The sequence below is a fragment of the Pyrus communis genome, chromosome 9 (genome assembly GCF_041283825.1).
Source record: "Pyrus communis isolate YQ-2024b chromosome 9, ASM4128382v1, whole genome shotgun sequence".
NCBI classification, from domain to species: domain Eukaryota; kingdom Viridiplantae; phylum Streptophyta; class Magnoliopsida; order Rosales; family Rosaceae; genus Pyrus; species Pyrus communis.
In genome coordinates, this window is record NC_142573.1 from 21,221,660 (window position 1) to 21,236,954 (window position 15,295).

General features: G+C 34.9%; 1 protein-coding gene across 1 annotated transcript; it reads right to left on the minus strand.

Moving 5' to 3' along the window:
• Window positions 1-314: 314 nt before the first annotated feature.
• LOC137740939 (cinnamoyl-CoA reductase 1) lies at window positions 315-6,042 on the minus strand. Its single transcript, XM_068480744.2, has 5 exons — window positions 5,743-6,042; window positions 5,335-5,489; window positions 4,700-4,885; window positions 2,954-3,306; window positions 315-751 (listed from the first exon to the last, which is right to left on the minus strand). Exons 1-5 carry the CDS (start codon window positions 5,879-5,881, stop codon window positions 565-567), a joined length of 1,020 nt encoding a protein of 339 aa, XP_068336845.2. The 5' UTR covers window positions 5,882-6,042; the 3' UTR covers window positions 315-564.
• Window positions 6,043-15,295: the final 9,253 nt, after the last annotated feature.

Genomic DNA, 15,295 nt, shown 5'->3' on the forward strand with positions numbered 1-15,295 from the left:
GGGTAAAAAATCTACCACTTGCAAATAAAATTCTTGGTTGAGAAGTTGCAAATAGATTTGCATGTTGCTTAACCAAAAGAAATGTTCTCACTGATGATAGGATGAAGTAAGCGTTGTTAGAACAAATACAATTGTCTCGTATCAAAAAAGTAATAGTACTCAATAATATGTTGCATATTAAATGGTAGATCTTCCTAACCAGTATCGACCTTTTGCTTATTAAGGGAATGGTTTTGCTAAGCTCCATGCAAATCCATAATTAGTGGGAAATTGTGAAAGGAAGTCAGAAAATTAACCGTTTCCAAAGATAAAGATTCGTTTGCTTAAGATGTTATTGTCTTCATTATAAAAAAAAATAGCATTTGTCCTCAGAGAAATGGGACTGCAAACAACATCCTCCCTGAAAACCATGCCATCTACGTACTATAATTAAACTGGTTTTACAATACCATCGCAGCATTCATACAGACACCAAAATAAGATAAGTGTTCATACAAACAAACGATTAAGGGCTGCACATATTCATATATTCTTCTTTTTTATTTTTTATCCTACAAGTATAAGTTAAGACTGAATTTTAATGGAATCTTGTTCTTGTTTTGTATGGACTGGAAGGTGACCCTTCTCCTGCAAGCTCTTGACAGTTTCATATAGGGCTTGTTTGACTGGTGTGAACTCCAACCCTAAGTCTCGTAGTTTCTGGTTTGTGAACTTGTATGGTTCTACTTTGGGTTTCCCATTATCTTTACACCTGCAAAGTATATGTGCGACATATTAATTTAATCATACAATAAAAAAGACCAAGTTATAAACTAAAAAAATGCAAATATATATGTCACGGGTGGGAGCGACTATCAACTAGTAATTTAATACGGCAATAATCACTGCCTTAGACATATACTCCACAAAATATATAAAACAAGGAAACCAATGAGTAGGAATAATTAGTCTTCAAGACTAAGTATTATTTCCTGAATTTTTGTTTACCCACTTCATTTCCTCAACTGGGACCCAGTAATAATGTTGGAATATTAGCATCTATATTTCTAGGGTTATACTATCTACATATTCATTTTTACTTCTCATGCACTCCTCTCTATTTTCAACCATCGGATCGAAGAAATTGAAAAAAATAATAATAGATAAAATTTAACAAGAATGTTTGAAAGGTGGAAAAGAATGTGTGAAATGCACTACCCATACTCCTAACATCATTGAGAGCACTTAATGTTGTATTCCATGGAATTAGATCCTTTCCGGATCCTCTCACTAGAGATCCTAGGGATCAATAATAACAACCGTTCATCAAAGATCGTGCGGCCACAATTTTTTTATTTTTTGTTTTATATATTTTTCACGCAAACTGCTTTACTTTTGAAAATATAAAAAACATTTAATTATAGCCGCACGATCTTTGATGAGCGGTTGGTATTAATTGATCCTCCGGATTCCCAGTGAGGAGATCTGGAGAGGATCTAATTCTGTATTCCATGAAGTTGCATGCACACCTAAAGAGTAATTTATGAAGACTAAATTTGTAGACTAAATTACAAACTAAGTGATGTATCACTGCTAAAAAATAATCACGTTAATCAATACTCAAATAATAATCAAATCATCAATTTTTATATTATTTAATTTATAATATTAAATATACATATTTATTCTCCCTAACTTTTCACAGACTTAAAAAATGGATTATTGTTAGGTAAAGACAGTGACATGTTGCAAAAGAAAACAAAAACTAAAGATAATGTCAGCGTGAGGTGGAGCATTGTAGTAGGTAAGGATTCATTAGCTCCACAAGTATTTTTATCCATCACGGTTTCAACTTTTTGGGGGTTCAAATTTTCAATATGCCGAGTCCTTAGTGTAGACATGTCGATGTTAGTATACCTACATGTCGATGTTAGTATACCTACTACTGCCCCACACCACAACAGGACTCGAGGAATCAAAAGCTTACACATGTTATGTCAAAGGGGGCGTTGAGGAGAGAGCAAAAAGTGCAGTTGCGCAGGGTTAAGAGGCCTCCAAAATTTTTGTATCTAATATTATGTAATAATGTTCTATATTTTTTTTTAAAAAAAATTATTTTTGTTGGCACTTTAAAATCTCATTATGCACCTCTTATAAGTGTAATTTTTTTCCTATCTAAATATAAATATTTAAAGTACAATGAGATATTTTGTGTGCCAGTAATAACATCCTAAAAACGATATGTTTTTCAATTTTATTATATAATAATGTTATATGTTCAAGTGAAACTTTAAAGTCGAATTCTCAAAGATGGCCCTGTGTCTTGCATCAAATCATAAACTAATCCTATGATTTTAAATTTATTTTCTCAGCAAAAAATAAAATAAATAAAAAATAAATAAAATTAGAGGTAAAGAAAAATTCATATCATTATGTGTTGGCGGAGATAAAAACCCTAAATTGTGAAGTTGAATGTCTATTTGTAGCATGCTCAGAAATTACTCAAAAGTAAAGCCTAAACATTTATGATCTGGTATGGCTTATGGTCGTCGTCACTACAATTACAAGTAGTTCTGTTAGGTTCAATTTCTCTTTTCTGTTGATTGCATGGTCTTAGTCGGTACAGGAATCATGTCCTTGTTACTGCCCATAAACAATCCGTAATGTTAATCGAAATCATAGAGTATATAAAAAGCACCGTCAACTTAATTAGAAAAGTGCTTAGTTTGCTAGTCATTGTCGTCCACCCGTCCCACGTTAAATCAATGACTTAAAAGTCGTTTACGTATGCATAATAACGACTGCAATTAACATTTAATTTTAACAAAAACCAAGCAGACATCTTATTGTTATACAAAAACCAAACCTAACAATAACATTAATAACAATGATAAAAACAAGAAAAATTACTGGTATACTCAGTAAAAGGGTTTGAAAAAATATTGATAATTAAGGACAATGATGTTGCACTTACTTGTTGGGAATAGGGTATTCCGGGAAGAATTTGGTCAAGATTTCCACGACGTCACCACGGTGGAGCACACTCTCAGCACAAAGGTATCTGCCAGAGACAGAGGGTGTCTCATAGACCAAAATGTGAGCCAGTGCGACATCCCTAACATGCACATAGGCCTGAACTGAATTGGCATAAGTCTTGGTCGAGCCAGTCAGGTACTTGAGGATGTGAATGATGCTGGCATTGACAGTTGGTTGTAGAAGTGGTCCGAGCACCAGCACTGGGTTCACCACCGCCAAGTCCACCCCTTTCTCTTTGGCCTCCTCCCATGCTGCCTGCTCTGCCACTGCTTTCCCATAGCAGTACCAGTTCTGTAATTTAATAAATATTTTTTAATTCATTTTTAATTTATCAAAGTAATTTTTTTTTATTTTTTTTTATTTTTTTTTTTTTGGAAAAAAGCTTCTACTATTAAACAAACTAAAAGATACACAAATACAAAGCCAAGGCCCAAATAGTACACAGAAACAAGCAAAACACGAGCCGAAAAAGACGAATTACAAAGGGCCAACCAGTAGTTGAAGCCCAAAACGCACAGAAGAGGTGACAGTCACCAGAAAATTCTTCAACATACGCCCTCAGTCTCGATCCGACCAATTCCCTGTCCACAACCAAGCAACGCCAAATCAAGTGCAGCATCTCACCTCGATTTCCTTCCCTAGCATAGCCATAAAGGAAGGATAGGTAGCAACGAAGCGGAAGAAGCCAATGATGAGGATGAAGTTCGTGGCAATCCACGAACAACACTACCGGTAAAGACAGAGACAGTGAGAAGGTGGTGGTAGTGAACAAAAGGAGAGAAGGTCTATCACGGAAGATCCTCACCAAAAGGGGAAAGTAAACTCTCACAAAAGGAGAGAAGGTCTATCACGGAAGGAGAGAACTATCAAAGTAATCTTTTATAATGGGTTTTTCTATTGATTTTTCTTTCCAAATTGTTTGTTTTATATTTGCTAACAGAGTAGGTTACTTTGGGTTGTTCTGGGTTTAGGATTAGTTCATTTTGCATGTTCAGCCAAGTCTATATTCATGCATCCAATTGACCAAAAATATTTCTAACTATTCGTTGATTGTTTTCCAACTTTTGATCGGTATGTATGTGTATATTTTCACTTATTTTTTGGTGACCTTTAGAAATTATTTATATATTTTACAAAAATAATTTGAAAAGCAACAACAAATAACATATTCTGCTGTGTTCTATCTAATATTCTACTCAAGAAAATATAACCTAGTGGGCAAAAAAAAAAAAAAAGAAAAAAAAAATATATATATATATATATATAACCTAGCTAAACTTTAGCTCTTGTATCAAAAAATTAGTTTCATATGTCACTTAGTACTACAATCTAATGGTATTCTTCACTTGTAAGTGAGAGATCTTAAGTTCGATTATTGTCAAAGACGAATTTAAACTATATTATTGCTAGCCTATTATGAGGCTTAACCCAATCTCTCACTTCCTTAGTGTAGATAATATCGTTTGTTAAAAAAAAAATTAGTTCCATATGTGGTCCAATAATTTCCTAGACAAAATAAGCAACTCATGTTTGTTTGAGTACATCAAATATCATTGCCTACCATTGAGCATGTATTATGGATAAAAGAAATAATTAGCACTTTATTGATGAATATGATTAATATAAATAAGTGATTTTTGTGTTAATGAGAAAAGAAATTATATACAATTATGATTGTCCTGACCTTGGTGTTCTTGCAAAATTCAAGATCACTCCAACAAGACTCGTCGACCACCACTTCAGGACCCCTGGAGGGGTCCATGTACACCGCACCAATTGACGATGTGAAGACCACCCGTTTCACCTTGGCTTGGGCCGCTGCTTGAATCACATTCTTGGTTCCGTTCACCGCCGGCTCCACCATTTGTTCCTGTATATACATATTAGGCCAGTCAAACTAATTACTACTAATTTTTGGATTGCATAATTTTTTTTTTTTTTCTCGTTTTTTTTTTTTTTTTTTTTTTTTTTTTTGTTAACAACTTGTACAGTGAAGTATGACAATTAAAATGAAGGCATGGTCATTCTGGCGTTCTGAATCAATAACAATATATTACGTGTAAATCTCTTTAACATAATATGGTATTATTGACTTAAAACACTATGATAACGGTACGAACTATAGTCTCTCGTTTGATTGGGTTTCAAGTCGTAATACTTACGGTTGAAGGATCCACAAGGCGATCAGTTAGTGAAGATTAGGAACGTATGGGTTTGGTGTGGTAAAAGACTAAAGAGAAAAAGCGCGCACATTTTCCAGTATTTTCTCAGCAACCAAACAGAAACCAAAAGCGAAAGTAAGGGAAAAAGAAGGCTCACTGGATCATCCGTGACAGGTGACGCTGTGTGAAAAACTCCATCACTGCCGTTAATGGCTTCTTTGAGGCTCTCATAATCAAGGAGATCAGCTTTGCACAAACTTAGTCTCTCTGTAGCTCCTTCAAGCTCCCTCAAATGAGCATTTTTGGGGTCATCTACAACCAAAACCCATATTAAAAACCATAAAATAAAAGCTATATAAATACAAGAAACGAATAAACTTGTCTCAAATCTATTGAATGGTTTGAAATAAGAATTATGCATGCAAACATAATTCAAGTTAACAACGTAGAAAAAACACGTCCGACTATCTGTCAAAGGAGTGTAAGCATTTAATATTGGATTTGGGGAAACAGATAGAGAAACAAAGGCCTAAAAGGTGTTAATGATTTGTACATAATTATTTACCTGGGTTTCTCAAGGTTCCTTTAACAGTGTAGCCTCTTTCTAGCAATAGCTTCACCATCCATGAAGCAATGAAGCCTCCAGCTCCGGTGACACAAATAGTTTGGCCGTGGCCGGAAACTGATAAGCTATCGGCTGGCATCTTGGTTATTTGCTTTGTTTTCGGACAATATACGATATAGATCTTTTTTTTTTTTTTTTCTTTTTTGTGGTTGGTGGGAGCCAAAGAAGAGGGGATAAAAAAAAAGACGAAGTGGAAAGTTTAAAGTGTGTTTGTAATGGAAGAAAGAAGAGGCGCAAGACAAGAATAGCGGCTAAGTGGGGTTTTATAAGGAGGAGAGAGCCCACCAGACTCACCTAACACCGGTAAAAGATTTGAGAGAGAAGAGACAGAAATAACTGTATGGCATTTAACCATTGCACTATCTTACAAGTGGAACGGATCGGAAGGAAAAATGTGACATGAGTCACAATACTTTTTACTTTTTTTTTTCTTTAATTTGTAGAAAAATGATGTTTCAATTGGTGCTTTTGGTGGGGTTTTTAAATGAGTGGTTTTGGATACTTACGTATGAATGTAATCATATATTTTTACTACATCGGTTATGAAAAACGCTAGGAGGTCATATTTTTTTAACCACATGGTGTACTATTTGACGTGGCAAGGATGTGTGTGTGTGTATCATTTATCACAGCATGTGGTACACTAACTGTGGCAGAGTCAGGATTCTAGATGAGGAGAGGCCTCACATAAATGTTAAAGAATAAAACGAAGGAATTGTTATTAGCACAGCGAAATTCTCATTTTGCACTTAAACTTTCTATATCTTGAAAGAAAAATACACTGGTGGGAGTGTAAATGAGATTTGTGGAGTACCAATAACAATTTCCTAAATAAATAGATAGTATTTACGAGAGAGTATAATACATGGTTGGAGTTGTGAGCTAATTAAATTTTTTGAGGCTCTAAATGTTTTTTTTATGTTGAAGTTAAACTTCCATTCTCAAGTCAATACAAAAAGTAATTAATCAAAAAATAAAGAGGATTAAGAGAAATTAACCTTTCAATATCAAGTCAATGAAAAAAATGCTATGAATACTATGTTTTTAGACCATATTTTGGAGACCACATAATGTGGGCTCATTGATGATTGAATGCATTCTTTAGTGCTTTAAAGAAGTAGTCTAACCATTAATTGCTATATAATCATGCGGTCTCAAAATATGGCTCAAGTAGACGCTATCTCTAGCATCACCCCAAGTCAATAAAAAATAGATTGGGAATTTTCAAACAAAAAATGAGAAGAATGGATTGGGAATTTGGTGAACAAAATATATGAGATTTAAAAAATTTAGTAAAAAGTTAAAGAGAACAAAGACAAAATAAATAAAATTTCAAGAAGTAGAGGAGGAAAAACTCGAAGTTTATTATTTTTCAGTTGGCAATGTAAAGAAATTTTTTTTGATAAAACTAAACTAGACTTTAGATTTTAATTTTAGGAGTTATTGATTTGTTTATAAAGTGAGATTATAATTTTATTTTTAGGAAAACTAATGAAAAAGGCTTGAAAACTTTGAGTTTTAACAATAAGGACAAAATAAAGAGTAAAGTGAATAGTACCAGGATTAACTTTTTAGTGTAAAAATATGATTTTTCGTTACAGTGAACAGTACCAAAAGTTTTTCGTTAAAGTTCCCTTTATTTTTAGGATGAGTGCTGTTGGCATTGAAAAGAGCAAGAGGCCTCTTATTTTAACTATTGGTGAATAGAAATTAAGAGTTTTGTGTAAACTAAAAGAAGTATAATATTAAATTTATCAAAAAAAAAAAAAAAAAAAAAAAAAAAAACACAAACACACACACATGATTATCTAGAAAGGGAAGTCAGGGGATCCTTAGGCCATCCATACCATCTCCAACTGAAGGGGCTAAACATATCCCCTCAATAATTTATTAGTTTTAAGTTTATACTTTAAATTTAATGGTTAATTTGGTTAAACTACTCTTAGATGTTTTCAAATCTAGTCGTTGAATTTAAATCAATTATTGCAACTCAGGAGCTGGACCCCAAAAAAAGGCTAAGAGGAGGCTACATTTTGCTAGCTTAATACCCCTTTGGCCAAATAATAGCCTAGTTGGCTTCATAGAATTATAGTCTAGCCATCGGTTGGAGATGAATCTTTGGGCAAATTGTGACGACCCGTCCCGAATAAATACATATTTTATCCTCGAATGTGTGAAAATGATGATTATGCCCTCGTTAGCTGGGTGACGTGGATGTACGTATATAGTTTTAAATTATTTTTCTTACTGACATGATTAAATTGTACTCAACATCCCAAGGGTATTGACGCGAGCTAGGCTCGAATCGGAGTTATAACGAGAAGGTTATGAATATTTAGGTGCATAAACGGGTAAATTTTGGACTAATTATATGGGCTTCTATTCTTTTGGGCCCAATCAAATCGTATTATTTTCTTCTGTTGTCCAATCCCGTAACACACACACACACGTACAACCTCACCTTCTCCTTCCTTCTCGAATTTTCTCTCGTTTGTACAAACGAGAGACCATCACTTATAACCCTAACCAAATGTCACGGATCGAATTGTTGAAGTCCACCATCGTATTCCTTGTAACCTCGCGAGTTGAGTGATACCTTTTGGCCATGGAACGTGTCACGGGAACCTGGGAATTCTCGAACTCCGATGAGGTGGTTGTTGCTTCGTCGTGATCAAGGCCTTTTTCCAAGGTTTTAAGGCTCGAGGAAGCTCCTAAACAACTTTATAGGAACCTTAGAAGGGATTTGGGACAAAGTTGACTTCGGATTAGGTGTTTTCGAGAAGTTCCAGTTTAGCCAAATTTTCCAAGAGTTTTTTTCGACCGTTTTTCGTTGGTTTTAGGACTTCAAATAGGTAAGATGATGTTCTCCTTGTTGAGAGCTTCAAATCCATATAAAATTCATGAATTTGGGTTGAGAAATGAAGTAGCTATATGCTTTAGAAAATTTTCCAGAATCTGGCATTGTAGGCAGCGGCCAGTGGCGATTTTCGGCGAGTCACCGGAGAAGACAAGGAATATTCCATCAACCTTGATGGAATATACTTACGGCGTCAAGTAACTTTGTTAGTTTTTAAATGGAATATTCCTTAACGCTGTTAGGGATTCCGTCAGCATGCCAGGCATATGCTTGCTCGTGGCCGGGGCGTGTGGCCGTGCTTTGATTGACGCGTGAGGGCACGTGGAACATTAGAAAATTTTTCTAAAAATATGGGATGCTCATGGTGTTAAGTAGGTCACGATGGTATATTCAAACATCCTAATTGAGCAACGTATGAAAAGTTATTACACGGTTTGGTTATGTGCTTAAAATTAACGTTAAATTAGTTGTTTCACATATAGGTGGGACATTTCCAGAGGACGAGAATAGCCAGACGAGCCTTGGGGGTTACGACCATGGTACATACCAGTGAGTAGGCTTTTGGTTTTCTATATATATACGTATATATGCTTTACATTTTCACATAAACTATTTCAAACGAGCGTATTCTTCTAAATGCCATGTCATGCTTGCACTCCATTTTATTATATGCATTAGCATGTGTATGCATAACATTGTATGACGCTATGGAGGCCAGATAAGTTTCAGCTGAGTACTATGGGATGATAGTGGTTGCATTGTTTATGATTATGCGTAAATGCATTTAGAGCTCATTATCCTGCACCCTGGTGTTAGTGCTCCCGCCCATGGTCAGGGCACAGTCCTTCACATGATGTTTACCTTCCGCACAGCATGCTCACCTTGGATCCAAGTTTGATGCACAACCCTGTCGTACAGGCCACATTAAATGGTTCCGACTCGTAGGTGACCCGCGATTATTCGCACAGCCTTCACGTGATCGTAGCACTTGAGCGTACTCATTTACACCTAGCTCTGTCGTACAAATCACAATAGGTGGTTCCAACTCGTGTGCAAGAATTGGTTTATAAGCTATAGGTTTAGCCGTATAGGTCACGTTAAGTGACTCTGGCTGGCATATCATTTTATATTGATTCACATCACCTGGCTTACATATTTGTTACTGAGATACTTGGCATGGCATATACTTTGGTTTTCATTGTGCTCAAGCATGATTTTTATATACGTATGTATTATTATTTTTTGGGAAATCACACAGGTTTTTGATAGGAGCATATTCATGCGACTTAAATGGCTTGTTCTCGTACATTTACGTTATGTTTCTTTAGTTATTTTAGTTCTTTATGCTTCTTTTGTGTGTTTTCAGGTTCTAAGGGCTTAGGGAGCAAGAAAGTGCATTTTGAGGCTATTTGGAGCATTTTTGGGCATGGATTGGATAGCTTATCCATGGAGCCAAAGTTTGGACGAAATTGAAGACTTGAAGTAGGAAAGTTAAATCCTAAAAAGACCTCATGTTTGAGCATCATTGAAAACTCCTACGCATTTTAGAACACAAAAACAACATTCCTAGCAACCTTAGGACATTGTCGTGTGTTTCCTTGTGTCTCCCTTCCTTGCCATGCAAGGAAGGGCTTTGTTCCCTATTTTAAATACTTAAACACTACCACTTATCATTCACCACATATCATTCACCACTTATCATATCATACATTCATTTATCACTTATCATAATCATTCACTTATCACTTAACATATCATACACTTATCACTTATCACTCATAATCACCTACAACATCCACCTACTTCACCTACAACATCCACCTACTCACCTACAACATCCACCTACTTCACCTACAACATCCACCTACTTCACCTACAACATCCACCATCCACCTACTTCACCTACAACATCCACCTACTTCACCTACAAATGACATAGCCATATGTTCCCTCCACTACTCCTATAAATACCCTTGCATTCATTCATTCATTCCCGATTCAATTCACATCTCATTTTCATACACAACACACCACAAACACCTCCATTCTTGCCGTGCATATCCCTTCATTTTCTGCATATTTTCTCTTCATTCCAACCACTCCTCATCCCCCAAAAACTCACCTTAGACCTTGTGCTACAACAACGAAGAAGAGAAGAGTGCCTAAACGTTCATACAATTCAAATTTGAGTTGTTGGAATGTTTAGGTGTTTCTTTGATTTCAATGTTTAAATTCAATTTTCTTTGTTTTGTAATGGAAGAGAAGAGTGCTTAAACGTTCATACAATTCAAGTTTGAGTTGTTGGAATGTTTAGGTGTTTCTTTGATTTCAAAGTTATGAGGAACTAAACCCCCCTTTAGCTAGGGGGTGATTCAAAATACATGTTTATATTTGCAATATGAATTGATTACTTTTGGTTGGAATTTCATAAGTTGTGGATTCAATTCGTTTAACTGTTTGATTGATAACGTATTTATGTATGTTCATTGAGATTGCAAGCTTAATTTTCATGCATGAATATGACGCTAGAATATAAGTGAGTTTCACCTAATCGTTATGAACTTATATTCACAAGTAGTGGAGGTTGCTTATAAACAATCGCGTTAAACGAATTCTTGGCATAAGTTTCATGCGTATTCCATAGTAACGAATGCCTCGTCAACACTTATAATTTTCATTGAACTTAATGATCTTTGTTGAATGTCTCTATCATGCGTATTCCATAGTTAGGGACTTTGATTAAGAATAATTTGGTTGTAATGCGTATTCCATTCAATCCAATGAATTTAGGGAAATCTGAAAGTTAATTTAAGCGGACCTAATTAACTTGGAGCATTGAGTTTCACAACTTATCGAAAGACCAACTGAGAATCAATATTGTATGCAAGTGTAACATGTGTGGAGAAGAACCCCTTGGCTATTCCATCATCCATATTTTTATCACCTTTGTATTTACGTTTTGCCCTTAATTATAATCTTTCCATTTAATTTAATCTTGCCCAAACACATTTCCCCCATATTTCGTTGAGTCTTAATCATTCGTATTTGTTTTATTTTTGTGTTTTAAGTATTTGGAGTCTTGTGTACTTGTTTTGAATTCTTGTTAAGTAAGTTAAGTGTTTTAAAAGTTAGTTTTATTTATTTGAGTCAAGTGTTTAGTATCCCTAGTTAATCCCCGGCAACGGCGCCAAAATTTGATACGAGAATTATACGCATACAAATTAAACCCTATTTGTGACAATTGTAGTAATGATATAAGTAGGGATCGTTCTAACCGGGGATTAACTAGGGATACTAAACACTTGACTCAAATAAATAAAACTAACTTTTAAAACACTTAACTTACTTAACAAGAATTCAAAACAAGTACACAAGACTCCAAATACTTAAAACACAAAAATAAAACAAATACGAATGATTAAGACTCAACGAAATATGGGGGAAATGTGTTTGGGCAAGATTAAATTAAATGGAAAGATTATAATTAAGGGCAAAACGTAAATACAAAGGTGATAAAAATATGGATGATGGAATAGCCAAGGGGTTCTTCTCCACACATGTTACACTTGCATACAATATTGATTCTCAGTTGGTCTTTCGATAAGTTGTGAAACTCAATGCTCCAAGTTAATTAGGTCCGCTTAAATTAACTTTCAGATTTCCCTAAATTCATTGGATTGAATGGAATACGCATTACAACCAAATTATTCTTAATCAAAGTCCCTAACTATGGAATACGCATGATAGAGACATTCAACAAAGATCATTAAGTTCAATGAAAATTATAAGTGTTGACGAGGCATTCGTTACTATGGAATACGCATGAAACTTATGCCAAGAATTCGTTTAACGCGATTGTTTATAAGCAACCTCCACTACTTGTGAATATAAGTTCATAACGATTAGGTGAAACTCACTTATATTCTAGCGTCATATTCATGCATGAAAATTAAGCTTGCAATCTCAATGAACATACATAAATACGTTATCAATCAAACAGTTAAACGAATTGAATCCACAACTTATGAAATTCCAACCAAAAGTAATCAATTCATATTGCAAATATAAACATGTATTTTGAATCACCCCCTAGCTAAAGGGGGGTTTAGTTCCTCATAACTTTGAAATCAAAGAAACACCTAAACATTCCAACAACTCAAACTTGAATTGTATGAACGTTTAAGCACTCTTCTCTTCCATTACAAAACAAAGAAAATTGAATTTAAACATTGAAATCAAAGAAACACCTAAACATTCCAACAACTCAAATTTGAATTGTATGAACGTTTAGGCACTCTTCTCTTCTTCGTTGTTGTAGCACAAGGTCTAAGGTGAGTTTTTGGGGGATGAGGAGTGGTTGGAATGAAGAGAAAATATGCAGAAAATGAAGGGATATGCACGGCAAGAATGGAGGTGTTTGTGGTGTGTTGTGTATGAAAATGAGATGTGAATTGAATCGGGAATGAATGAATGAATGCAAGGGTATTTATAGGAGTAGTGGAGGGAACATATGGCTATGTCATTTGTAGGTGAAGTAGGTGGATGTTGTAGGTGAAGTAGGTGGATGGTGGATGTTGTAGGTGAAGTAGGTGGATGTTGTAGGTGAGTAGGTGGATGTTGTAGGTGAGTAGGTGGATGTTGTAGGTGAAGTAGGTGGATGTTGTAGGTGATTATGAGTGATAAGTGATAAGTGTATGATATGTTAAGTGATAAGTGAATGATTATGATAAGTGATAAATGAATGTATGATATGATAAGTGGTGAATGATATGTGGTGAATGATAAGTGGTAGTGTTTAAGTATTTAAAATAGGGAACAAAGCCCTTCCTTGCCATGCAAGGAAGGGAGACACAAGGAAACACACGACAATGTCCTAAGGTTGCTAGGAATGTTGTTTTTGTGTTCTAAAATGCGTAGGAGTTTTCAATGATGCTTAAACATGAGGTCTTTTTAGGATTTAACTTTCCTACTTCAAGTCTTCAATTTCGTCCAAAATTTGGCTCCATGGATAAGCTATCCAATCCATGCCCAAAAATGCTCCAAATAGCCTCAAAATGCACTTTCTTGCTCCCTAAGCCCTTAGAACCTGAAAACACACAAAAGAAGCATAAAGAACTAAAATAACTAAAGAAACATAACGTAAATGTACGAGAACAAGCCATTTAAGTCGCATGAATATGCTCCTATCAAATACCCCCACACTTATCTTTTGCTAGTCCTCGAGCAAAACAAAACAACAAAAGAACACGAAACTAGACAAAACGAACAAAACACAACCTACACCTTCCAACAATCGTCTAATGGATTTCCAATGCACATGACAAGTTAAAAATCATTAGTCCCATAGATTTTTGTCATCTTCACACTTAAGTACATTCTTACTCATAGTCACCACATATTATTTCACAAATAAGCATTTAAAACCATGTTTTGAATGTAGTAACATGCCTTAGAGAATTTGCTCAAATCCTTACAAGATATGCACTCGTTTTTCACACAGATTTTCTGACTACACACCCTAAACTAGTTATATGTGAGAAGATTGATGTAAACATAAAAACGAACACTCACATATATGTATTTCAAAGGAAGCAATTTCTGGAGTTAATAAGCATGTTTAGATAAGATCTCATGAATGGAATGCTACTACTTAGATGCGAGAACCAGTGACACCATAAGCTCATACCAAGTTCAAACTCCACAATTGAAATACATAACACTCAAGATTGAAGTCACGGGTTATAATGGGGCTTGGGGTGTTTGGATAACAAAGAAGGAGTATGGAAAACAAAGGTTCTTTAAGCAATAGTGAGCAAAGTAATGAATTAGACATTTAGAATTCCCTTTAGAACGCAAAAAAAAATCAACTTTGAACACCCAAGGGGGAATCACACAAAACTTAGGGCCATATTCAACTTTTTTGGACCCTTTTTTCAACCATCAACGCTTGTGAGTTCATTCTTACTTATTTTCACTCTTTTTTTTTTTTTTTTTTTTTTTTTTTTTTTTTTTTTTTTTTTTTTTTTTTTTTTTTTGAATCTCAAAACATATATATAAGCTTAAGAACAAACTTTTACTCCCCCACACTCATTTTCTTGCATAATGTAACTCAAAAGGAATTCATTTTCCGTCATGCTTACTATGCTTCAAGAACAAGGGTACAGATGGTCCTAATCTAGGCTAGGTAAGGGGTGATGTGGTTAGCAAAGAAAATAGGCTAAACGAGGCTCAACGGGGTTAAGACTTACAAAATATACGAAATATAGGAAGTAAGGCTATTTGGCTATGATGGCAACTACACAACTTCATCTTGATATATGTTATGCAATTCAATGTCATGCTTTGAATGAAACGGATATAAGTTCTAGCATTTAGTTCTATCATGATACAATTGCAATCTAAGTAGCAACCGAGCAAGGAATAATGAGATCATGCAACAACTTTAGAAAACAAAGAATCACAGAAAATAACTCTCCAAAGAAAGTAATGGCTCGAGTCTCACAGGGTTGTAGCGTTTGTTTGAGTTCCTTCTTTCAAGCATGTTACAAAAACGAATTTTTCTTTTATGATTGCATGTGAAGTCATACATTATAACCATAACCAAGCATATACCAAGAGTAAATCAAACTTTTCTCT